The sequence below is a fragment of the Podarcis vaucheri genome, assembly GCF_965113315.1.
Source record: "Podarcis vaucheri genome assembly, chromosome: 15".
Classification (NCBI taxonomy): Eukaryota; Metazoa; Chordata; class Lepidosauria; order Squamata; family Lacertidae; genus Podarcis; species Podarcis vaucheri.
The window spans coordinates 38,795,436-38,818,478 of NC_138753.1; the positions used below are offsets into that span (position 1 = coordinate 38,795,436).

Sequence of the window (23,043 nt, forward strand, 5' to 3'; positions counted from 1 at the left end):
ATGTTGTTTAACCTCTACACACACACACACACACACACACACCACAACCACAATCAAAACAGGTGTTCATTAAATAGCCAACTGCATCTAACTCCACACAAAAGGAATCAAAATGAATGCTCAGTAAATAGCCAACCTCTTCTAATCTCTCTGGAAACAAATTAGAATGAATTTTCATTAAATAGCCAACATTGTCTAATCTCCCTGGAAACAAATCAGAATGAACTCTCAAATAAGTAGGTTGTCTCAAAGTCCTTTTACCTCAAGGCTATTGATGGGTGGCAAACCTACCATTTGTAGGCAAACTAAGGCCCGGGGGCCGGATCTGGCCCAATCGCTTTCTAAATCCGGCCTGCGGACGGTCCAGGAATCAGCATGTTTTTACATGAGTAGAATGTGTCCTTTTATTTAAAATGCATATCTGGGTTATTTGTGGGGCCTACCTGGTGTTTTTACATGAGGAGAATGTGTGCTTTTATTTAAAATGCATCTGTGGGTTATTTGTGGGGCTTAGGAATTCGTTCATTCCCCCCCCCAAAAAAATATAGCCTGGCCCCTCACAAGGTCTGAGGGACAGTGGACCAGCCTCCTGCTGAAAAGGTTTGCAGACACCTGGTCTAACCTGCACACCTGAGGACAGCAGGTTAACAAAGCAGAATGCATGGCACACAGAGCCCTAGAATGGCTAGGGAGCTCAAGAGGAATGGCAGGGGGCTGCTGCTGCTGACCCCCATCCCAACACCTGCCACCCGAGAATTGCCCCCCCAAGACCTCACAATCACCTGAAGGTCACTCCTTGGCTACTTCAGACCCCCTTTGGCTAAAGGCTAGTGGCCTTTGCCAACTGATAGCCAGGAAGGATATGAAAAGGAACTTACCCAGTTGCCACTCTGGGGAACACATGGTTTGCATCATCCAAATGGGCAAAGTGGCTTCGAGGATCGCAACCCCCATGTTGGCAAAGCAGATTGAGCCTGGAGGGAGATGAGAGATACCTGCATGGTCACCATTCTTGTTAAGGAAGCAAAAGGCAAAGCAATCCCCCATCATCCAGTGTGGTGTAGTGGTTAAGAGCAGCAGACTCGTAATCTGGTGAACTGGGTTCGCATCCCCGCTCCTCCACATGCAGCTGCTGGGTGACCTTGGGCCAGTCACACTTCTTCGAAGTCTCTCAGCCCCACTCACCTCACAGAGTGTTTGTTGTGGGGGAGGAAGGGAAAGGAGAATGTTAGCCGCTTTGAGACTCCTTAAAGGGAGTGAAAGGCGGGATATCAAATCCAAACTCTTCTTCATCCCTGACCATTGTCCATGCCAGCTGTGGCTGATAGGAGTTGGGTGTCCAACAGCATTTGGAGGGCTACAGCTTCCCCACGCCTGGTGCAGAGAATCCCAGAAGCTCCAGAAGTAGCATATTTTGAAGCCCCTTTTGGCAATATGAATTAATAAACAATCAGAATACAAATAAGTTCCCGCCGATGCCCAGAGGTAAAGGAATTCTGGAATAAAATCCTAAAGGTTATTAATGAACTGTTTAAAGTGAAGCTTCCAATAGACTTTGATTTCATGACAGTGGGTATACTTGGAAACATGGCTATAGAGAAAGGGGACCAGTTTACTTTCAAAGCCATGATATTAGCGGGAAAGGCAACGATAGCTTTAGGTTGGAAAGATACAGAAAAATGGACAGTAGAGGCATGGAATAGTTATTTGTTTGAACTTATTCAGTTGGACATTGTCTCAGTAATGTCACAGGAAACATCGTGGAAGGACAAGTCCACCACGATAAGGAACAGATGGAACTCCTATCTTCAATGGATAGAAACTGCTGAAACAAAAGACATTTGGTGGAAACTAAAGACGCTATGCCTGTGGCTGAGGATGATTGTTTGAACCCTTCCAACGGATATGGGGGGGGAGGGGAAGGGGAAATTGTATGGGAAATTTTAAAACTGGAAGGAGATCATGTATGTAAAAAGCCTGAAATAATAATAACAATAAAAAACAAAATAAAAAAATTCCTTCCTGTAGCACCTTAAAGACCAACTAAGTTAGTTCTTGGTATAAGCTTTCGTGTGCATGCACACTTCTTCAGATACGCACACGAAAGCTTATACCAAGAACTGACTTAGTTGGTCTTTAAGGTGCTACAGGAAGGAATTTTTTTATTTTGACTATGGCAGACCAACACGGCTACCTATCTGTAATAAAAAACAAATAAGTTCTCCCCGCAAATGAAAATGGGGACCTCCCTATTCTCAACCCAACAGATCTTGTTTCTTTCCACTGTTTCCCTCGGCATGTATTTCATTGAAAGAATCAAACGTTCAAAGTGACAAAAGCAGTAGAATCAGAGGAGCAAAGGTTCACTAAAACAGGGGAGACTCACCTGCAGCCAGGGCTGGCCCAAGACATTTTGCTGCCCCACGCAAAGGGGGAAATGCCTCCCCCTTCAATGTACAGAAGGTGAATGAAATGGCAGGTGAATCTGACTTCAACAAGGTGGCGAGGCATCCTTCTCCACCACACCTAAGGTAGCAGGAGGACCTTTACAGTATCCAGAACTTTAGAGGACCCAGAAGGGGGACATGTGGCAACAGAGAAGAATGGAGCTGCTGCTGTTCCAGAGCATCTGCTGCCTGAGGCAGCTGCCTCCTCATGCCCAATGATAGGGCTGGCGCTACCTGCAGCCCTCCAGAACTGCAACTCCCATCAGCCCCAGCTAGCATGGCCAGTGATCAAGATGGTGGCAGTTTTAGTCCAGAAGCATCTGGAGGGCCACACGTCGGCTAGTCCTGCTCTTAGAAAAGGTAGCTGCTTTTTAATTAATTTATTTTATTAATAAATGTGTTTGTTTTGCCCTCCCCCTTGATTGATGCTTGGGGTTTAGTTTTGTTTCTGGGAGGGGTGCACACATTTTCTGAAGTTTATAAAAATGTTCCTCTCGCCAGCTCCATATCCAAAAAAGCTAAATTCCAGTGATGAATATCCATGACCCCAAATATCCAGGAGGAAGGCATGGCGACTTACCTGCTGCAATCAAAATGTAAGGGTCTCCTAGCAAGGTCAACAGCGGAGTCCCTTTCGTACTCTGGAAGACACACAGAAAAAGGTAGATTTTATTTTTTGCAATAATTCTAAAACAATTAAAAAACTAATAAGTGTATGTTGTACCTACCTCAGGCGCAATCTTTGATGGATGTAAGATACAAAGCTGTAAAGCTAACACAGAAATATTGTTACTGGCTTGCTTTTCTTGGAATGTCATTTCAACTTTGCTCTTAATGGTGATGTTTTGATGCTCCCTCTCTTTCAATTTATTGCTTCACTCACTCCCCACAAATCCTGGGAACTGTGGTTTACCCTTCACAAGAGTTACAATTCCCAGCATACTTATCAAACTACAGTTCCCAAGATTCTCTGCAGGGGAGAAAGTCATGGGAGTTAAATGTATGGTGAGGCTGTGATCTCGGCTCTCATTTGGCTTTGGAGCCTGGGCGGTCAAATCCTAAGCAAAATTATCCAGAAATAAGTCCCACTATGTTTAGTGATATTTACTTCAAGGGAAATATATTCATCTCTGCCAAGCTAAGCAGTTGGCTCCTTACCTCTCTCGCCCTGACCTAGCCACTGTGATCCATGCGACAGTCACCTCCAGACTTGATTATTGTAACTCACACTACATGGGGCTGCCCTTGAGACTGACGCAGAAACTCCAGCGGATGCAGAATGCTGCGGCGAGACTCCTTACGGGGTCCTCGCTGCGGGATCACACTCACCCGGTGCTATACTAGCTGCACTGGCTCTCGGTGGAGTACAGGATTAGGTTTAAGGTGCTGGTTTTAACCTTTAAAGCCCTATATGGCCTAGGAACCTTGTACCTACATGACCGCCTCTCCTGGTATGTCCCACGGAGGACCTTACGGTCTTCAAACGAAAACATCTTGGAGGTCTCGGGCCACAGGGCGGTTAGGCTGGCCTCAACCAGAGCCAGGGCTTTTTCGGCTGTGGCCCCAATCTGGTGGAACACTCTGTCACAAGAGACAAGGGCCCTGTGGGACTTGACATCTTTCCACAGGGCCTGCACCAGGCCTTTGGCCAAGGCACAGTCTGACCCCCCCTCCTTTGGTAATCCTCATAGAACTCTAGCCCAATGGTTGCCATTAATTTGATTCTGAATTGATTTTAGAATGAATTGATTGTAGAATGCTGTGTTACTTTTACTGTTGGTAGCCGCTCTGAGCCCGGCTTCGGCTGGGGAGGGTTGAAGGACTGCAGCCTGATGAGATCCCATGCACAACATGCACTTAAGGCACATTTAAAGCATTTGACTTCCCCCAAAGAATCCTGGGACCAATAGTGTATTCCTCATAAAAGTAAAGGTAAAGGACACAGGCAGCGCTGTGGTCTAAACCACTGAGCCTTTGGGCTTGCCAATCAGAAGGTTGGGGTTTGAAACCATACAACAGGATGAGCTCCTGTTGCTCTGTCCCAGCTCCTGCCAAACTAGCAGTTTGAAAGCACACCAGTGCAAGTATATAAATAGGCACCACTGTGGCGGGAAGGTAAACGGTGTGCGCTCTGGCTTCCGTCACGGTGTTCCGTTGTGCCAGAAGCGGTTTAGTCATGCTGGCCACCTGACCCGGAAAATTGTCTGTGGACACGCACAGGCTCTCTTGGCCTGAAAGCGAGATGAGCGCTGCATCCCCATAGTCACCTTTGACTGGACTTAACTGTCCAGGGGTCCTTTACCTTTTTTACTCCTCAAAGAACTATAATTCCCAGCACACCTCAAAACTACAGTTCCCAGGGTTCTTTTGAATAAGCCATGTAATTTAACTGTGTGTTAAGTGGATTTTAAATGTTTGGTGTGGATATTTGTAGCTCAGCTTGCCTCAGTCACGCAGTTGTCTTGATCCTGCCACTAGTTGTTTCATCATGGTAGGGTTTCCACACCCCTATGCACCAGAATGAGCATGGGGGTCCTCAAATGCATCACAGCTGGCTCAACACATTTTGAAGGGAGTTTTGAAGTTCTACATCGAAAGAAGTCCTGCCCCACACATGCCTTGTAAGACCATTAAGTCCAGAGCCTAAAATTGCCAAACTGCCCCACTGCGTGACACCCCAGAGAGCTACTCACCTCCATCCAAAAGAGCTAAGAATGCCAGGATCATAAAAGGAGATGACTTCCCAACAAATTCATACATGACGCTTCCGAAAGGAGCACCGACTGCAAGGAAAACAGTGATGATCAGCACTGCCGGTGTTGGAAAAAGCAACCATAGAAACAGAAAGAGGTTTATAGCGTTGAGGAACCCTTCTCAACCCCAAGGATAGAATTCAATTGAAATATTGAATTGAAATACTTTATTTTCACTTTTACAACTTGTATACAGTGAGATTACACGAGGACCCCCCACTCAGCTCTCTTAGTCTTAATTCCCTTTGTTTACTGACGCACACCCACCAAACCCAAAAGTCAGTTGCCCTGTTGTTATCTTTTCATTCAGCAGCCTAACAGCCCAGGGATAGAAGATGTTCTTTACCCTGTTGGTGCGACTAATCATGCTTCTATATCTTCTGCCTGAGGGCAGGAGATCAAGAAAGTGCCGGCCAGGGTGTGAATCATCCCTGAGAATTTTCCTCACTCTCCTGAGGCAACGTTCTTCCACTATTTCATCCAGTGGATTCACGGGACAGCCCATAATATCTTGTGCTGTATTCACCACCCTCTGTAGGCACTTCCTATCAGTTGATGTCAAACCAGCATACCACACCGTGATGCAGTATGAAAGGACACCTTCTATTGTTGACCGGTAGAAGGAGATCATCAGATGTTGATTGACATCGTTCTTCTGCAATACTCCGAGGAGATGGCGTCTCTGTTGGGTTTTCTTAACCACCTGGGTTGTATTTATTTTCCAAGTAAGGCCTTTGTGGAGTGTGGTGGTCTTCACTGAGATAAACTCCATTCCTCAAGTGGCCAGTAGCCAGCAGAGCCAGAGGAAAACTGAGTGAAGCAGCAAATGTGAATGTTGGCATTGTACAGTAGGCTAGTTTCTACGCAGAAGCAAACACTCTGCTCTCCATGCAGATCAAAGGTAGAGGCATGAGCCGAGTTCAAGAACACATTTCAGCCAGGCAAAACTGCCAAAAAGGGGCATGAAACAGGGGCAGTGTATCTGGTATGGCCTGAAGAGATTCCCAAGGCTTGGATAGCTGCATTTGGTCTTCAGAGTCTGAGGTTGCATATTCCTGCCTCTGAGGATCAGCACCTGATTCCTCCAAGGCTTCAGAATGAAGGGAAAGGGAAAGGTAAAGGGACCCCTGACCATTAGGTCCAGTCGTGGCCGACTCTGGGGTTCCGGTGCTCATCTCGCTTTATTGGCCGAGGGAGCCGGCGTACAGCTTCCAGGTCATGTGGCCAGCATGACTAAGCCACTTCTGGCGAACCAGAGCAGTGCACGGAAACGCTGTTTACCTTCCCGCCGGAGCGGTACCTATTTATCTACTTGCACTTTGATGTGCTTTCGAACTGCTAGGTTGGCAGGAGCAGGGACCGAGCAATGGGAGCTCACCCCATCACAGGGATTCGAACCACCGACCTTCTGATTGGTAAGTCCTAGGCTCTGTGTGGTTTAACCCACAGCACCACCAGCGTCCCTTCAGAATGAAGGTAGTTCGCTTCAATGGAGTGGAGGGGAGAGAGGTTGCTAGCAGGATTGGACAAATCATTTTTATTCTTTATGATCTCCCATTTATTAATACTGTTACTGTTCGTACAGAGGCATCAGTGCACATTTACACATTCTTACAGTGTTTCATACAGTCCCCTGCCCCAAGACGTATCCCTGCGCCCAAGAAGCCTTGAGCATGAATTGGGGAAGACAAGAGGAAGAAGAGGAGGAGGAGGAAGAGGAGGAGGAGGAAGCAGGTACTGTAAGGTGAGCAGACTGTGAGTCTATCGTTGAGACAGAGAGGAGGGGAAAGTGGGGAGATCGGCTAGTTTAAGCCCCTGAGAGCTTATGGCACCATGGAGATTTGGACCTCCCTGCTTCTTGACATACTGTAAGGCAGACACCTTCACTAGACTCTTTTCATTACCTGCTAAAAACAATTTTGTTTAGGCAAGCCTGTTCAGACGAGTAGAATGTTGGCATGCGTTTTAATTTGGCTTTTTGCTTATCGTTGATTTTTATTGTTTATGACAGTTTAAATACTGAAGTTGTTTTTACCTCTGTGTGTTTTCATCTGATGATTGTGTTGTTTTATTCTTTCTGTAAACCGCTTTGAGGTTTTTATTGCCATCAAGCAGAATACTATATACAATTTGTGGCATAACTAAACAACCTGCCTGGATCTAAGTGGGCATCACAAATTAGAAATAGTGGTTCAGGGGAGCACAGGAATGTGATACTTAGCAACAGGCTAGTGGATAAACACTGTGCAGTGGACAGAGTGTGTTGGGCTTGGGTGATGAAGACTCAGGAATGAAGAGGAGGCTCGTTCTTTAGCCCAGCAGAGGTCCTCATCATCCTTCATCATTGGCCATGCTGGCTGAGGCTGATGGGAGTTGGAGTCCAGCAATGCCTGATGGGTCCCAGGTCTAATTAGACGGGATAATGGAAGCTGAGCAAAGGAAAGACTGAAGCAGTATAGAGAGGCAATCCACCAGCATACGTTCTGACATTTCTACCTGTTTGCTGTGGATGTGAAGGATTACTCACCCAGCACTCCCAAAGCCAGACCCCCCAAGGCTATTCCCATGGCATTTCCCCTCTCGTTGTCATCCGTGTACACACTTGCTAGCATCCCCAGACCTGCAAACAGAGAGAATAAAGCCACTGTGGTGAAGTGGTAAGCGTGTTGGGCTACAACTTAGGAGCCCAGGGTTCAAATCTCCACTCATCTGTGAAGCTCCCTGTGTGACCTTGGGCCAATCCTCATCTCTCAGTCTAACCTCCTCACAGGATTGTTTTGAGGGCAAAAAGGGAAGCAGGAGAGCTATGCTTGAGCTCCTTGGAGGAAAGGTGGGCTATAAGGTAGTGAAGAAATAAGTTTTGAGTGTCACTCTGGACTCCTCATTTAGTAGCACAGGAGGCTGCCTTATAGAGTGCAAGGTCATTGGTCTATCTGACTATCTGGCCAGTGGGCAGTAGCGTCCGTTGGGGGTGCAGGAGGCAAGGAAGCCAGCAGCGGGTAGAGCCAGAGTCAAGGGAAGCTCTTTGTAGTTTTGTCCCATCATCCGTTCTGAGCTCTACAAGGGCAACTCTGAGATTAAGGAGAAGGAAGCTCCCAACCAGAGGTATGATGGCAGGAAGATGGGGTCTGGTTGAAGGTTGACAGGTTAGTGGGGCAGTGCCCTTTCCCCCCCCCCTAATGGACCAGCATCCACTGGTACCAGCTCTTTAGGGTTTTAGACAGGGTCCTAGTCCTACCCGAAGATGCCGGGGAGAGAACCTGATACCTTTTCCACACAACGCATGTGTTACACCCCCTCCTCTATGGTGTACCTTCTAAAGTAAAAAGAAAAGGTAAAGGAACCCTGGACGGTTAAGTCCAGTCAAAGGCGATTATGGGGTTGCGGGACTCATCTCACTTTCAGGCAGAGGGAGTCGGCGTTTGTCCACAGACAGCTTTCCACGTCATGTGGCCAGCATGACTAAACCGCTTCTGGTGCAATGGAACACCGTGATGGAAACCTGAATGCATGGAAACACCGTTTACCTTCCCACCACAGCTGTACCTATTTATCTACTTGCACTGGTGTGCTTTCACACTGCTAGTTTGGCAGGAACTGGGACAGAGAAACGGGAGCTCACCCCGTTGCGGGGATTCTACCTGCTGACCTTCCAACTGGCAAGCCCAAGAGACTCAGTGGTTTAGACGACAGCGCCACCCTCTCCAGGTAGCATGTAGCTACAGCTGCAGCCCCTCCTCTAAGGTGCACCCTCTATGAAGAGTCCTCTCCTGCTGCCTTTGCACACAGGGACTGGGCTGGTGTCTGCTGGCACCCCAGGATACAATCGTAGCAGCACTGCTGGTAAGGCCTGCCCACATATTTACCTGCAACAGACGAACAGGCAGAGCCAATGCCTTGGAGCGCTCGGGCGATGAACAGCAAAGTGTAGGTACTCGAGAACGCAAACACTAAGAGAAGGAAATAGATGTGCCCAGTTGTAACAGTGGCATAGTCAGGTTATTGGTTTGATGTTTGTGAAGTGCTTTAAACCCTCTGCAGCAGAGATGGGGAACATTCTCTCAAGGCCCGCATTCTCTTCCCAGCAACTTTCTGATGGCCATGTGCCTGTGTTGGGCGGGGCCAGAGACAAAAGTGGGCGGAGCATGTATTCTGAGGGAAGTTCTGAGGGCCAGACAAACAGGCCTGGAGGACCATGTTTGGCCCCTTGGCTTGAGGTTCCCCAGCCCTGCCCCATGATATTGCTGCTTCAGTTATTGCTATTGCATCTTATTTGTAGTCTATGTTGAGAATCCCAGGCTGAAAAGGAGGAATGTAACAGTGGTACCTTGGGTTACTAATGCTTCAGGTTACAGACTCCGCTAACCCAGAAATAGTACCTCGGGTTAAGAATTTTACTTCAAGATGAGAACAGAAATCGCGTGGCAGGCCCCATTAGCTAAAGTGGTACCTCAGGTTAAGAACAGTTTCAGGTTAGGAACAGACCTCCGGAACGAGTTAAGTTCTTAACCAGAGGTACCACTGTAATTATAACAGCAGCAGCTATCAATACCTCTAATTCCTTCAGCCCTCCAGATGTTGCTGAACTACAACTCCTGTCAACACCAGCAAGCATTGACAAAGGTGAGGGATGATGGGAGTTGTAGTTCATGAACACCTGGAGGGCCCAAGATTCCCCACGCCTGCTCTAATAGCAAACACAGATGGCGAGTGCGGACAGGATTTGAGCCAAAATAGGGCTTGAGAAACAAGAGGGCTGTGGTTTGCAGAAGTACAACAAACATATATAAGAATGTAAATGTCTAAGGGAAGACTGAGAAATAAAACAGCCCAGTGGCGTAGCGTGGGGGGTGCAGGGGGGGCCGGCCACACCGGGCGCAACATCGGGGGGGGGGTGCGCTCGCACGCGCAGCTCTCTGCCCCTACCTGGCTCACTCACTCTCTCTCAGCGCTGTCACAGATTTCGCAAAAAAATTCGCTATTGTCACACGGATCCTCCTCCTAGCCAATCAGGAAGTGGGATCCACTTCCTCATTGGCCGAAAGGCGAATGCATTCAATTGGCTGAGCTGCCGAGCAGGAGGCGGGAGGACTCGAGGAGACGCGGGGAACTGAGTAGAAGCCGCCGCTGCAGGTAAGTCTCTCTGCATTGAAAGGGGGCACGCTGGTCTCTCTGCATTGAAAGGGGGCACGCTGGTCATTCTGCATGTTGAGCTGACCAGATGGATTGAAGTTTGGTTGGCTCAACAGTGACGAGACAGATTTCGATCCATACGTAGCTGCTCCAGCTCAACATAAGTTGATGTAAGCCAGTAGGTCTAGCAACCTTTAATTTATTTTATTTTTTGCTGAAAGAGTAAGGCAATAGGTATGAAGGTGAATAAACATTATGTTAAGAGTAAAGAAATGGTTATACAATGAAGGGGTGCTAAAAGTGCAGCAAGGCAAGAAAGTGATTTTCTTTTTTTCCCTTTTTTTAGAATTTTAGCAGAATACTATACCTATATCATGCCATACAAAAAAGAATCTGGTGCACAAGGCAGATGTCCATTGAGAGAGACTTTAATGTAGATTTCAATTCCATTGTTGAAAAATTTGTGCTAATTAAAAGCAGGTGAATTTAAATTAATCTGTATATACAGATTGATATCTTGCACTTATATTAAAGAATTACAATTAGAGGTACAGGATTGAGGAAGTTGGCTCCATCTAGCCCAGTCTTGGATCATCTCCAGGGTATGGTTCCATTTTGATGTTTAGTTTTTGTTCTTGATATTTTTTGTCGTTTACGATGGTTGTGAGACGACATATAATAGCATGGCCCATGCTAGGTTACTACATTTGTAAATTTGTATTCATAGACCTGCTGAAAATGTGGAGAATGTGTAATGCATGTTCGCACTCAATAAAGTGTTTGAAAATAAACTTGTATTTAGATGCATTTTACTTTAATTACATCAGTATTTTCATAACAAACAATACATGTGCTTAGGGGGTAAGGGTTTCTTTAACTAATCTAGTGGAAGAGACTCGAGTGCTAAAATCCACGGGTTAGGGGGCGCAAATTACTTGCCTTGCCCCGGGTGCTGACAACACACGCTACGCCACTGAAACAGCCCAATGAGGACTGGTGGGAAGGGAGGAGGAGAATGGAATATTCTGGAGGATGGCATGGTAGGTGAGTTGATGACCTCCACTTGCAGCATTCTGATTATGGGGTGAGCATGAGAATAAATACTGCAGCATTTTGTTACAGGTCTGACTTGTAATAAAGGTTGCAATGTTCTGTAGATTAATTGGTCAGTTTAAAAACTTTTAATCCACGAAAAAGGTGCCCTGATTAATTCAGGCAGCTATTTTTTATTATTTAAAAATGCTTTTAACACACAAGCTTATAAAATCTGCAGATGGCAAATAACATCACAAAAGAGGTATTTCTCCCCCTTTTCCTCACATAGTAGAAAATGCTTTTTTCCTACATGGATGCCCACTAGAACACACATGTGGATCTTCTAAGAACAATAGCAACAAAAAGCACCCTGCTTGCTTAAAAAAATATTACTTTTACTCATAGGCAAATTTCACAATCTCATAGACAAGATACCTGAAGGCCAGGTAGGAGGTGCAGGATACTTACAAAGGGTGGAGAGGAACATGATGACAAATCCAAGAAACATGGGGATATGGTATCCTATCCTGCAGGGAGAGAAGACATAAGGGTTTGCACTCACTGTTAAGCACACACTTATTCCCCAGACCAGAGAATGTGTCTGTGGAATGGGTTCTGTTTGCAGAATCCTTGGTCCAGAGAAGGTCCACTTCTTTCTGACTTGGCCATCCTTTTGGCACTGAGCAGTTGGGCAGCACCACTGACTGGATATTTTTACTCTATGTCTTTCACAGAGTTAAAAAGCAACACGATAGCATAGAATTATACATGGTATGGAAACTGGGTAGAGAAGAGTTTTCTCCTTCTCTCACAGCACTAGAACTTGTAGGCATCCAATGAAGATGATTGCTGGCAGATTCAGGACAGGCAAAAGAAAGTTCTTCACAAAGCGTATACAGTGGTACCTTGGTTCCCAAAACGCCTTGGTACTCAAACAACTTGGAACCCAACTACTGCAAACCCGGAAGTAAGTGTTCTGGTCTGCGAACTTTTTTTGGAAGCCGAACATGCTCCATTTTGAGCGTTACGCTTCTGATTCGAGTGCCACACTTCCATTTTGAGTGTTAGGCTGCGGTCTGTCTGTTTTTGCTGTTTATTTTGCGTTTTTGTTTTTGTGACTGTGTGGAACCAGTTCAGCTACTGATTGATTGATTGTGTGACTGCAGTACATTGTTTATTGCTTTCATTTTATGGATCAATGGTCTCATTAAATAGTAAAATCCATGTTAAAAATCTGTTTTAGGGGTTGTTTATAAAAGTTTGGAACAGATCCGTTTTGCCTTACTTTCTATAGGAAAGCGCGCCTTGGTTTTGGAACACTTTGGTTTTGGAACGGACTTCCGGAACGGATTGAGAACCACTGTAGTGAAGCTATGGAATTCACTCTTGCAGGAAGCAGTGATGGCCACAACTTGGAGGGCTTTAAAAAAGGATTAGGCAAATTCGTGAAGGATAAAGTTATCAGTAGCCACAAGGCAGGATCCCTGTGCTCTGTCCCCACAGTAAGAGACAGCCATGTTTCTGGAAACCTTAGGAGGGAATAATTCTCTTCTGTTCAGGTTCTGCAGGTCAGTTGGTTGCTGCTAGAACAGGATGCTGGACAAAAAGTGGGCCACTGGCCTGATCCAGCAGGCTATTACGTTCATAGGTTAATGTATATTCATTACAGAATTTTATTTTGCAGTCACATCCACATCATGCATCCACAAAGCACACGATAATCCTGGGAACTGTAGTTTGCTAAGGGTGCTGGGAAATGTAGCTTTGTGAGGGCTAAACTACTGTCCCAATAATTCTTTGAGAAAATTTAATAATATAATATAATAGTAATAATTGTAATAATGATAGAAGTAAGAAAGGTAAAGATAAAGGACCCCTGACAGTTAAGTCCAGTCGCAGACGACTCTGGGGTTGCGGTGCTCATCTCACATTACAGGCCAAGGGAGCCAGAGTTTGTCTGCAGACAGTTTTTCTGGGTCATGTGGCCAGCATGACTAATCTGCTTCTGGCGCAATGGAATACCGAAACCAGAGCAGCGCACTGAAACGCCGTTTACCTTCCCACCAGAGCGGTACCTATTTATCTACTTGCATTTTGGGGCATGCTTTTGAACTGCTAGGTTGGCAGGAGCTGGGACCGAGCAACGGGAGCTCACCCTGTCACGGGGATTCGAACCTCCGACCTTCTGATCGGCAAGCCCAAGAGGCTCGGTGGTTTAGACCACAGTGCCACCCACGTCTCATGATAGAAGTAGTAGTAGTTAAAAATGCATAAATATTTTTTTAAAAAAGAAAGAAAAGAACTCTGGAGCAAGAAAATAATCAGAATAGCTCTTCAATTTACTGTGAATTGCAAACAACGTATTGTTTAAGGTAACTTCAATAAATGACAACAACAACAACAACAACAACAACAACAACAATAATAATAATACATGTGCTTTAAATCAGGGGCAGAGGAAGGGGGTGCGGTGGGGGTGCGGCCGCCCCAGGTGTCACCACCGAGGGGGGTGACAAGATGCTGGGCGACATTCACCACGGGGCCTGCGGCATGCCCCAGCCACACGTCTCTCCTGGGAGTGACGCGGTGGCTTGGGGGCCCGCAGGCTCCGTGCTGCCACAGACAGTCCGCCTGCTGCCTCCCCCTCAGCTGTAGGGCGGCTGGGTGGGAGGAGGCAGGCAGACTCTTCAGAGGCCCCACTGAGCATCCTGCCCCTATGGGTGGCTCGCCCCGCCCCTGGCCGCGCCGCCCAAGGCACCCAAGCGGCTTCCTCTGCTACTGCTTTAAATGTATGTTGTGGGTGTGACTGTCTTCTTAAGTGCTTTGGGTGTTTTATTGTGGCAAATGATTCATGTATTAAGTAAACCTACAATGACAAGTGCACTCCGTCTACCCTCAAAGAGCCCACCAAGGCTGACACCTGCCATGTCCCTCCCTTAGATGAGGCAACAGGCACCACTATTTCCCAACATGCCCCAAAATGCCCAGCATAGTGCCACTCTATTGCAGAAAATTAAAATGAAGCCTGGACTGATGGTTTGTCAGCACGCACCACAATGTTGCATATTTGGGGCACGGTGGAGAAGTAGCAGCTCATAGCACCCCACTACTCCCCCCCCCCTCCATCAAGTAAGCCAACAGCCAGGAGCCCAGCAAATTTAGTAGCGCACCACAGAGGACATTTTGCTGAGGGACCTCTCAGAGCAGTGTGTGAAATAACTCCCTCAGCCCTCAGTGCTATAGTTTCCTTGCCACCTTTGCAATTCTGTTTGTGACAGGGAGCCGCTGTCTGTGGTTCCTTGCGTACACGAAAGTAAGGGGAATAACACCTCCCCCCCCCAAAAAATGGGCATACCTGTTGGTTAAAGGTCCCACAAATGGGTTGACTAAGAGCTGCACTGTGGCTTTCGAGGCAAAGAGCAGCCCAACGCGAACGTTCTCTTTGGAAAGAAAGTCCACCCCATCTGTACAACTGTTACTCAGCAGCAAAGTGGTCGTGGGAAGGTGAGGGACAAGATTTCTGTCTTGGGTCTCGTTTACGTGGACCGCAGGGGGATGAGCATGAGAGTCCAAGGTGAGCACTGTGGTTTCGTCATCTTGAGAGAGCCCTGAAGCGTAGGGAGCTGTCGAGGAGAGGGCAGCAGTCGTCATCGCTGTGGTCTGAAGAGAAGAGTGGTTTGCGCTTTGGTAGGTGGCAAACAGGAAGGAAGGAATGATCGGCACTGCAAGGAAGTCCGTCGAGAGGTTAGATATTGCACTTCTAGTGGGCAAGACGCAAAGCAGAGCAGCCGGATAAGAAGACAGGCATGAAGCAAGCTCCTCCTACAGAGACGTCCCATTCAACCCTTCTCTTGGTCCTATCAACATCAGAAACATGGTTGGTGGTGACCCGAGAGATAGCCTTTCTTGTGGCTGCTCTCATATTGCAGAATTCCCTCCCAAGAGAGACGAGGTGGGCTCTCTCTTTGTTATTCTCCCATTGGCAGGCTAATATCTTTCTATCCAGGCCTCTGAAAACTAAGGCACAGGTGGTGCTAATGACCAGGCTTGCTGCCAGGGCAAACTGTAATTTAACGTCGATTCTAATCTGTGTTTGGATGTATTTTAACTCTTGTTTTTAACTAGTTTGTTTCTATTACTTTGTATTTTATAACGTTGTTTTTAAGTGTCGTAAGCTTCCTTGAATCAAAACTTATGAGAAAGTCTCAGTATAACAACAATCTGAAGAAGTGTGCATGCACACGAAAGCTTATACCAAGAACTCACTTAGTTGGTCTTTAAGGTGCTACTGGAAGGAATTTTTTTATTTTAACAATAACAACAATAATTGCAATATAATATAATAACCAGAGGACTGTTTGATAGGAAGCAGACATGCTGCTATTGTGACTCTAAGGGATGGGTGGTGGACCACATTCACCTCCCAGTGAGGATGAGCAATAAAACTGCTTTGCAAAGCTAAGCAGGGTACGGTGTGGTTTCAAATGGAATGAGGACCACTTATTGAGATTCCTGCGTTGCAGGGGGTTGGACTAGATGACCCTCAGGGTCCCTTCCAACTCTGTGATTCTAGGCAACCACTCAAGGGTCACTTGCCAGAGATAAAAGTGGGAAATTTAAATGGTGCCATCCAACTGACTGCAGGAATGGAGCCAAGTGAGCTCAATGGCCGTATTATGGGAGGGAGATTACCGGAGGAGGTCAGCTGCAAGATGCTAGCCTGGATCCTGCCCTGTCTGTCAGCATTAACACAGCTCAGAGGAGAGAGAAGACAAAGCAATGTGCCACCTACCCACAACTGTCAGCAGCATGTTGTCAACCAGCAGGGCAACAAACACAACCAGCAGCACTAACTTCCGGGATTCCCTCCCCTCCTTTAACCAGCTCCGCGGGGCACAATCCATTGGCAACCTTGGGGAAAGCAGCGCCATCAGCTTCGAGGTGCACTTCTTCGCCTGCTTCTCGGGGCTCTCAGTCCCCAGGTAGCTGTAAGAGGGGGGAAATGTTGCAAAACCTCTATCCAAACGCTTCGGCTTCGGAAGACCAACCAGGAGGAGAAGTTTCCAGGGCTCGAAAAGCACTTGCTGTATAATGGGTTTCCATGCTCATATTTATTCATCTTTCAATTTGGGGTGGTTTATTTGCAAATATAAAGTAAAGGGTAAAGGGACCCCTGACCATTAGGTCCAGTTGCGAACGACTCTGGGGTTGTGGTGCTCATCTCGCTTTATTGGCCAACGGAGCCGGCGTACAGCTTCCAGGTCATGTGGCCAGCATGACTAAGCCACTTCTGGAGAATCAGAGCAGCGCACGGAAACACTGTTTACCTTCCCGCCGGAACAGTACCTATTTATTTACTTGCACTTTGATGTGATTTCAAACTGCTAGGTTGGCAGGAGCAGGGATCGAGCAACGGGAGCTCACCCCGTTGCGGGGACTCAAACTGCTGACCTTCTGATCGGCAAGACCTAGGCTCTGTGGTTTAACCCACAGTGCCACCCGCATCCCATTTGCAAATATAAGAGTCCATAAAAAGAGTGTCGGACTAAGTCGCATTGATTTCAAAGCGTAAATGCTAGGAAACCTTTTTCAGCCTGAGGACCACATTTCCTGCTGAGCTAGCTTCTGGAGTAAAAATGGGTGGAGCAATGGAAGCGAACATTATCTTCATGCAGTAGACTGGTTTCTACACACACACACACACACACACACACACTTTGCATGCAGAGAGTCCCATTCTGCATCCAGGCTAGCAAGAAGCCTTATCAGAGGAAACTTGCCAGCCAGGCAAAAATGTCAAGGAAGGTGCATAGCAGGGTCAGTGTGGGGGCATGGCCTTCAGAGAGGGGTGTGTAGCCTGGGGAAAAGGACCAGACATAAAGGACTGGAGGGCTACCTTCAAGGTTTCAAGGTCTTTATTGGCTCCAGACTCGAGACAAAGCTAAACTCTACTTTCTACTACATACAATTCTCCTGGTCTTCGAAGTAAAGATGCATATGTACAGATAGATCTGCTAACACTACCAACATGCTAGCTAACGCTGCTGTATGAAACTCACAGCTTCTTTCCCCGACTCTCACAGATTCAGAGTCAGACCATGACACACAAAGAGGGCAGCCTCAGGACATGATGAAAGAGACTATTACACCCATCTCTCTACGCACAGACATATCCCTTGAACTAATGGGAGGGGAATGGCTCAGGAAGTCATGCACTCAACCTCTCTGGCGTTGCTATGGCAACCCAGTGCACCTGGCACCCTTGCCTCAGAGCCTCCAGACGTGGGGGATGTGCTCCTCAAGATATGAGACCAAGCACTGTGCAGTTTAACCCATTGTTCACATTGCACCAACAAGGCTGCAGTCCAGGCGTAGGCAGCTCTTTTGCCACCATACGGTGGATGGGCAATTGGGACTGCGGGCCAGAGGATGTGGCAGTCAGTAGCTGGTGATGGGCTCACTCACACATACATTCACTGGGAAGATGGGCCCAGGGAGAGAACTAAAAGGCAGAACCAAGTTTTGTGAATGTTTTCATGGGCAGAATGCCCCCCCTTCCCAGTACTTTTCCATCCAAGGGGCATTGAATTGTCTGTTGAAGTGGGGGAGGAAAATGTAATCAAGGAAATGGCTGTGATGGCTGTTGAGAAAGAAAGCCCAGACAGAGAAAGAAAAAGGAAAATGGCACTTGTGGTAGTAGACATGGGGAAACAAAACCAGACAAAGGTATTGTCTGTTGGGTAGTGGGTGTACACCCCAAAGCCCTGCTTTAGCTGAAAGCTTTTTGAGAGTAATTGGTTGCAGTGCTACTCTCCATAGCAAACTAGTGGATTTTAAAAATCTGTTTATCTGTTTTTTCTATCTTTCTCGACAGGTAGGTAGATGTTTTATATATTTTTACATTAAAATGGAAAATCAAGCTTAGAACAAAATAATCACAGAATACAGGCATGAAAGCAGAGGGGGGGGGGTAGAGACATCAGTAATACATTTCAGACTTATAATAGCATAGAAATTATAACGAGTCTATAAAAGTTAAAAGACCATTAACATGGATATCCTTTATTTTCCAAGGTGATGAGCTGCATTCCCAGTGAACTTTTGTTTGTAAAGTTGTTCATATATTCCTATTTCATTGTATTATCCACAGCAATTTTTCATGTTGAGAGTATCCTCCTTTTTTGGCTTCATCAATCAACACAGCAGAACTTTTTAATATCCATACACCAGCTATTTTTATCCCCCGTTCAATTTATCTGTCAAAGATACCCACCTATTGCTTCAAACTGATTACAATCTTATGAAAAGACTTCTGGGGGGCAAAACCTCATTGCTTTATTTCATATTTTAAAAAATAACAATGAGTGGATATTTATTATTGCTGCTTTGTCCTGGTAGCCTTCATTGCAACATGGGATGCTTTCAGACTCATTTTTGGACAGTTGCTATTTTGCTGTTAGGGTTCAGTTGCACACCAGAAAATTCAGGTTGCAAAATTAAAGTTGATTTGGCACTGTTGTGCAACAAACCCACTTTCACATGTACACATAAATCAGACTTTTGTAGTAAGGAAAGTGACAGGAAGATGTATGGAAAAGTGTGGGATAATAATTGCTTGATACGGCATCAGATAGCCTCCCGCACAAACAAATCAGAATAAATGCTCGATAAATAGCCATTATCATAAAATATGCTCACAGATTTTGTGCAAATAAATGCTCAATAAACAGGTTGTCTAGAAGTGACTCTGAAATTTCCTTAGCACCTAGCAGAGTCAAATGTACGGTAATTAAATCTGTACAATTCCTCCTGAACTCCATCATAAAGACTCTAATAAACTGTAGCCTCTGGGGCTTTAACATATTCTACTTTTTCCTCCCGCTGCACCTTGTTTTGATTAACATTGAGTGCGAAGAAGAGTCCAGGAGAACTCATAGCCTTGCCTGATATTTCTGTGACATTTTGGTAGTCCCTTTAAAGGTTATTTCCTATTGTATCTTTTAGGTTCTTTTTCTAATGGAGCAGCGCATCAAAGCTACCTGTATCTTTTAAAAAAAATGAAAACAGTGTTCCGGTTTAAGGAACCATATGATTATCCAAATAGCATGTAACTTTCTAGTCATTTTATGTCAAGAGGTCCTTCTCACTGAATTCAGAGGGCTTAATCACTAGTAATCAAGCTTCAGATTACAGTCTAAATCATCTGCCTGTCTGTCTTTCCTGCTAAAAAGATAGGATTTGAAACTCTAGTTCCCTGCATCCGTCTCCAACTTGTTGCCCAGAAGTAAGAAAGGGAGAGTCCTTTTTCTTACCATTGCCGAGTACATCACAGTCCACTGCTCTCCATGGTGCTGATGGCGGCACAGGGCTTTGAAAGTGTCCTTCCTGGTAAATTTATTAAAGCCTTTTATCTGGGGAGGATATGAGGATCCCTTGTCCAGGAAGATGCAAATGGAAGTTCAAATATGCTCCATTCAATCTGTCAGCTGCGTTTGCGTCAGAGGCAGGGGAACAGGGTGTGGACTGGAAAGGGCTGCAGAGATTATCTGCTGTTCTGAGGCACCTGAAATCCACAGCTCTTTTTTTTAATTATCAGGATTTATCTCTTAGACGCATGTGCTCTGTTGTCACAGCCCAATGAAGGTGAACAATGCAGGCCCCTTCTCCATGTGATAAAAGGTTGTTGCTCACCTTCAATGGACTCCATCACTTTTCCCAATACAGGCTTCCTCCTCTAGGTCTCCCATCAGAATATTCCCAGCAAGATCACTGAACTGAAGGGAGCTGGGAGGTATTCCAACCTATCTCCTTTTTTTCTGAGACACCATCCATCAGCTCAAACCCACTTCTGACAGAGAAGCCCATATACTGGAAGATGGCAATATCCAAGCAACAATGTGGCCCAGAAAAAGTGCCATTTGGGCCAAAAAGGAGAGTCCTGAAGTCTTCAGGTCCAGCTCAACAGCACACATAGACACATCACCTCTAAGGATGGGAGAATTGGTGTTTCTAGTTTCTCTCGGTTTCTCATTTTTCTATCTTACTTTGTATTATTTATAAAGTCCTCATGGAAATTCACCAGCAGTTTAGCGCAAATTTCTCCTACTATATACATTGCATTGTTTCAGAAAGTGAAGATTGATGGTTTTGCCTTTAAATGCAAACAACCAAACTTCTCCCCTATCTCCAATGTGACCTCTCTCACCCATGTACTCAGGGCCAGTCCTACCATTAGGCAAAGTGATGTGATTGTCTCAGGCAGTCGATGCAAGAGGGTAGCAGCAGCCCCTGGGTGTTCCTTCTAAGCCCTTCTGGCCAGTGGCATTGGAAGGGGGTGCAGGAGGTGCGGTCTGCCCCGGGTGTCATCAGCGAGGGGGGTGACAAAATAGCCAACCAGCTGGGAGGCGGGGACACCACTTCCCCAGTGCCAGCACTCAGCTCTGAGCGCACTGTGCACCCGCTTCCCGGCACTACCATCCTGAACTGGAGCCAGCTGGCACTGGCTTGGGGAGCTGGGTGGGGGGCAAAGCCTGACTCCATCCCACTGGAGATGTGGGGCAGGGGCGAACTTGGAAGTAGAGCCTTCTGCAGGAAAACACAACATGCACAAACAGGCGCCCTGCAGCAGCGAGTGTCTTTCAAAACACAAGCAAAGCCACCAAGCCAGGTGACTTTTGTTTATGCCATGTCCCCCCACCAAGCAGCCTTGCAAGGCTCAGATCTGGGGAGGGGGCTGTCAGAAGGGCGCAACAGCCTCTGCTTGGAGCTGGGGTTGCTCCAGTGGTGGTGGGGGGGGGTTGCCTGCAAGATGCCTTTGTTCTCTGCCACCTGCCCCACCCCCTCCCATCCCAGGCGTGCTGTAGTCACGCTCTGCCACTGCTTCTGGCCACAGCCCTTTGTTGGAGGACAGAGTTTTGGATGGTGCACGGCCTGTCCTGACCCACTGAAATTAATGAACAATCATTTCCATTGATTTCAATGGCACTACTCTGAGTAAAACTTAGTTGAATACCACCCATGATGCTGCTCATTACTAGTTAAGTAGCACACACAAAAAACACTCGGTTCTGGTGAAACACTGTCATTTTCCCACACTTAGATCACAGCACCAACAGTTGATGTCACATTTTCTCCAGTGAGAAATATTACTTTCTGAGAGTTTTGAAAATGCAATATCCCCACAGTGAGAATGCAATATCCTGCAGTGCGGTGGAGAAAGAGATGTGCCCACAGTGCAAAAGATGATAGACAAATATGTATACATATTACTTAGCGAATTAATGGTTGCCAAAGGACCCAAGTCTCTACTCTTCTGAAGGAGTAAGCAAATAGCAACATTTATCTTGCGCAAGAATTGTCTGCGTGAACCATAACAAGGGCAGTAGCCTGTAACTGTTATCTCCCACTGCAGCCTTTATTACTCAAATATTGGATTAGATACCAATCTAATAAGCCTCCGGAGAACAAACAACCTACTATAATTGGAGCAGCTTCTGAAAACACTGTACTTTGAAGGCTGCATTCTATCTGCCATTGTGAAGGGTTGAGTTGGGGTGAATTAAGTAAAGCAGGTAGGAACATTTGCAAAATAGGGGTGCACTAAAAGTATTGTTTTGTTTGGTAGGGTATAGAAGCTGGATTTCTCTCCTTGAGAAGCCTGCATGGTGGGTGAATTCAAGGGCATTGTGGAGAGGAAAGAAGACCAAAATCACCGTTTGCATCATTAAAGTTTCTTTCTGTATGCTTTGGTGGATATGGTTACATCAATCTTGTAAGTCAATATTACTGTTACCATACAAAATTACAAAATTACACTGTGTGTTTTGTACTTATGCTGGTTATGTTGCTGCCAAAAATGATAATAAATAAAGTGTTTTGTGGAGGGGGGAACAGGCATCCAAGGATGAAAATCTAATATGAGAGACGTCGTAGCTCAAGACTTCCTGGCACACATGTCCTTTGACATGGAAGCTCTTCAGATAAATCTATGCTGCCTTAATAACATTCACATACAGAACGTGTAGCTCAAGCTAGAATTGGGTGTGCTCTTTAATGTCATGTGTCTAAGCACTTGCCAAAGCAGTCAGAAACTATATTGGGGTCAATAGCACATATCACAAAAACTGTTTCTTCAAATTCTTCACCCTGTTCCCAAGCAGTGAGGGAATTTCACTCAATATTCTCCAGGGAGTATCGCATGTGAAGGGCATATCTTTAGCAAACAATATTGGGGCCAATAGGACACATTCCTACTCTCTGCTGCATGGATGGGGTATCTGTGGCCAGGGTCCAGAACGATGGGAGTTGTAGTCCAACAACATCAGGTGAGTCACATGTTCCCCATCCCTTTTCTATGAGATAGATTCAGAACCTTTCAATGGTTGCAGTTGAAACTGGAGGAGAGCAAAAAAACCAAACACATTTTTCCAAAATCTTCACCCTGTTCCCAAGCAGGTTGTTGTTGTTGTTGTTGTTGTTGTTGTTGTTGTTGTTGTTGTTGTTGTTGTAGCAGCAGTAGCAGCAACAGCAGCAGCAGCAGCAATATCATTTATATCCCAACCATCTGGGAAGCTTTTAATGTTTAATAGGTTATTGTATTTAAGTGTTTTGTTGGAAGCTGCCCAGAGTGGCTGGGGCAACCCAGCCAGATGGGTGGGGTATAAATAAATTATTAT

The 23,043-nt window shown here is 46.1% G+C and overlaps 1 protein-coding gene across 2 annotated transcripts in view; it reads right to left on the reverse strand.

Annotated features, from left to right (window-relative positions):
* Positions 1-23,043, reverse strand: part of SLC18A1 (solute carrier family 18 member A1) — a 38,228-nt gene that overhangs the window by 13,309 nt on the left and 1,876 nt on the right. The window contains exons 1-10 of one of the 2 annotated variants that reach the window (XM_082200476.1): positions 19,681-20,337; positions 16,161-16,354; positions 14,724-15,090; positions 11,837-11,895; positions 9,067-9,150; positions 7,728-7,820; positions 5,141-5,230; positions 3,176-3,219; positions 3,028-3,088; positions 879-974 (exon numbers count right to left, since the gene is read on the reverse strand). In XM_082200476.1, coding sequence (XP_082056602.1) covers positions 879-974; positions 3,028-3,088; positions 3,176-3,219; positions 5,141-5,230; positions 7,728-7,820; positions 9,067-9,150; positions 11,837-11,895; positions 14,724-15,090; positions 16,161-16,299 — 1,033 coding nt within the window. In that variant the 5' untranslated portion in view covers positions 16,300-16,354; positions 19,681-20,337. Of the gene's footprint in view, positions 1-878; positions 975-3,027; positions 3,089-3,175; positions 3,220-5,140; positions 5,231-7,727; positions 7,821-9,066; positions 9,151-11,836; positions 11,896-14,723; positions 15,091-16,160; positions 16,355-19,680; positions 20,338-23,043 lie in introns of those variants that run through there. The other variant, XM_082200475.1, reaches the window with a different exon arrangement.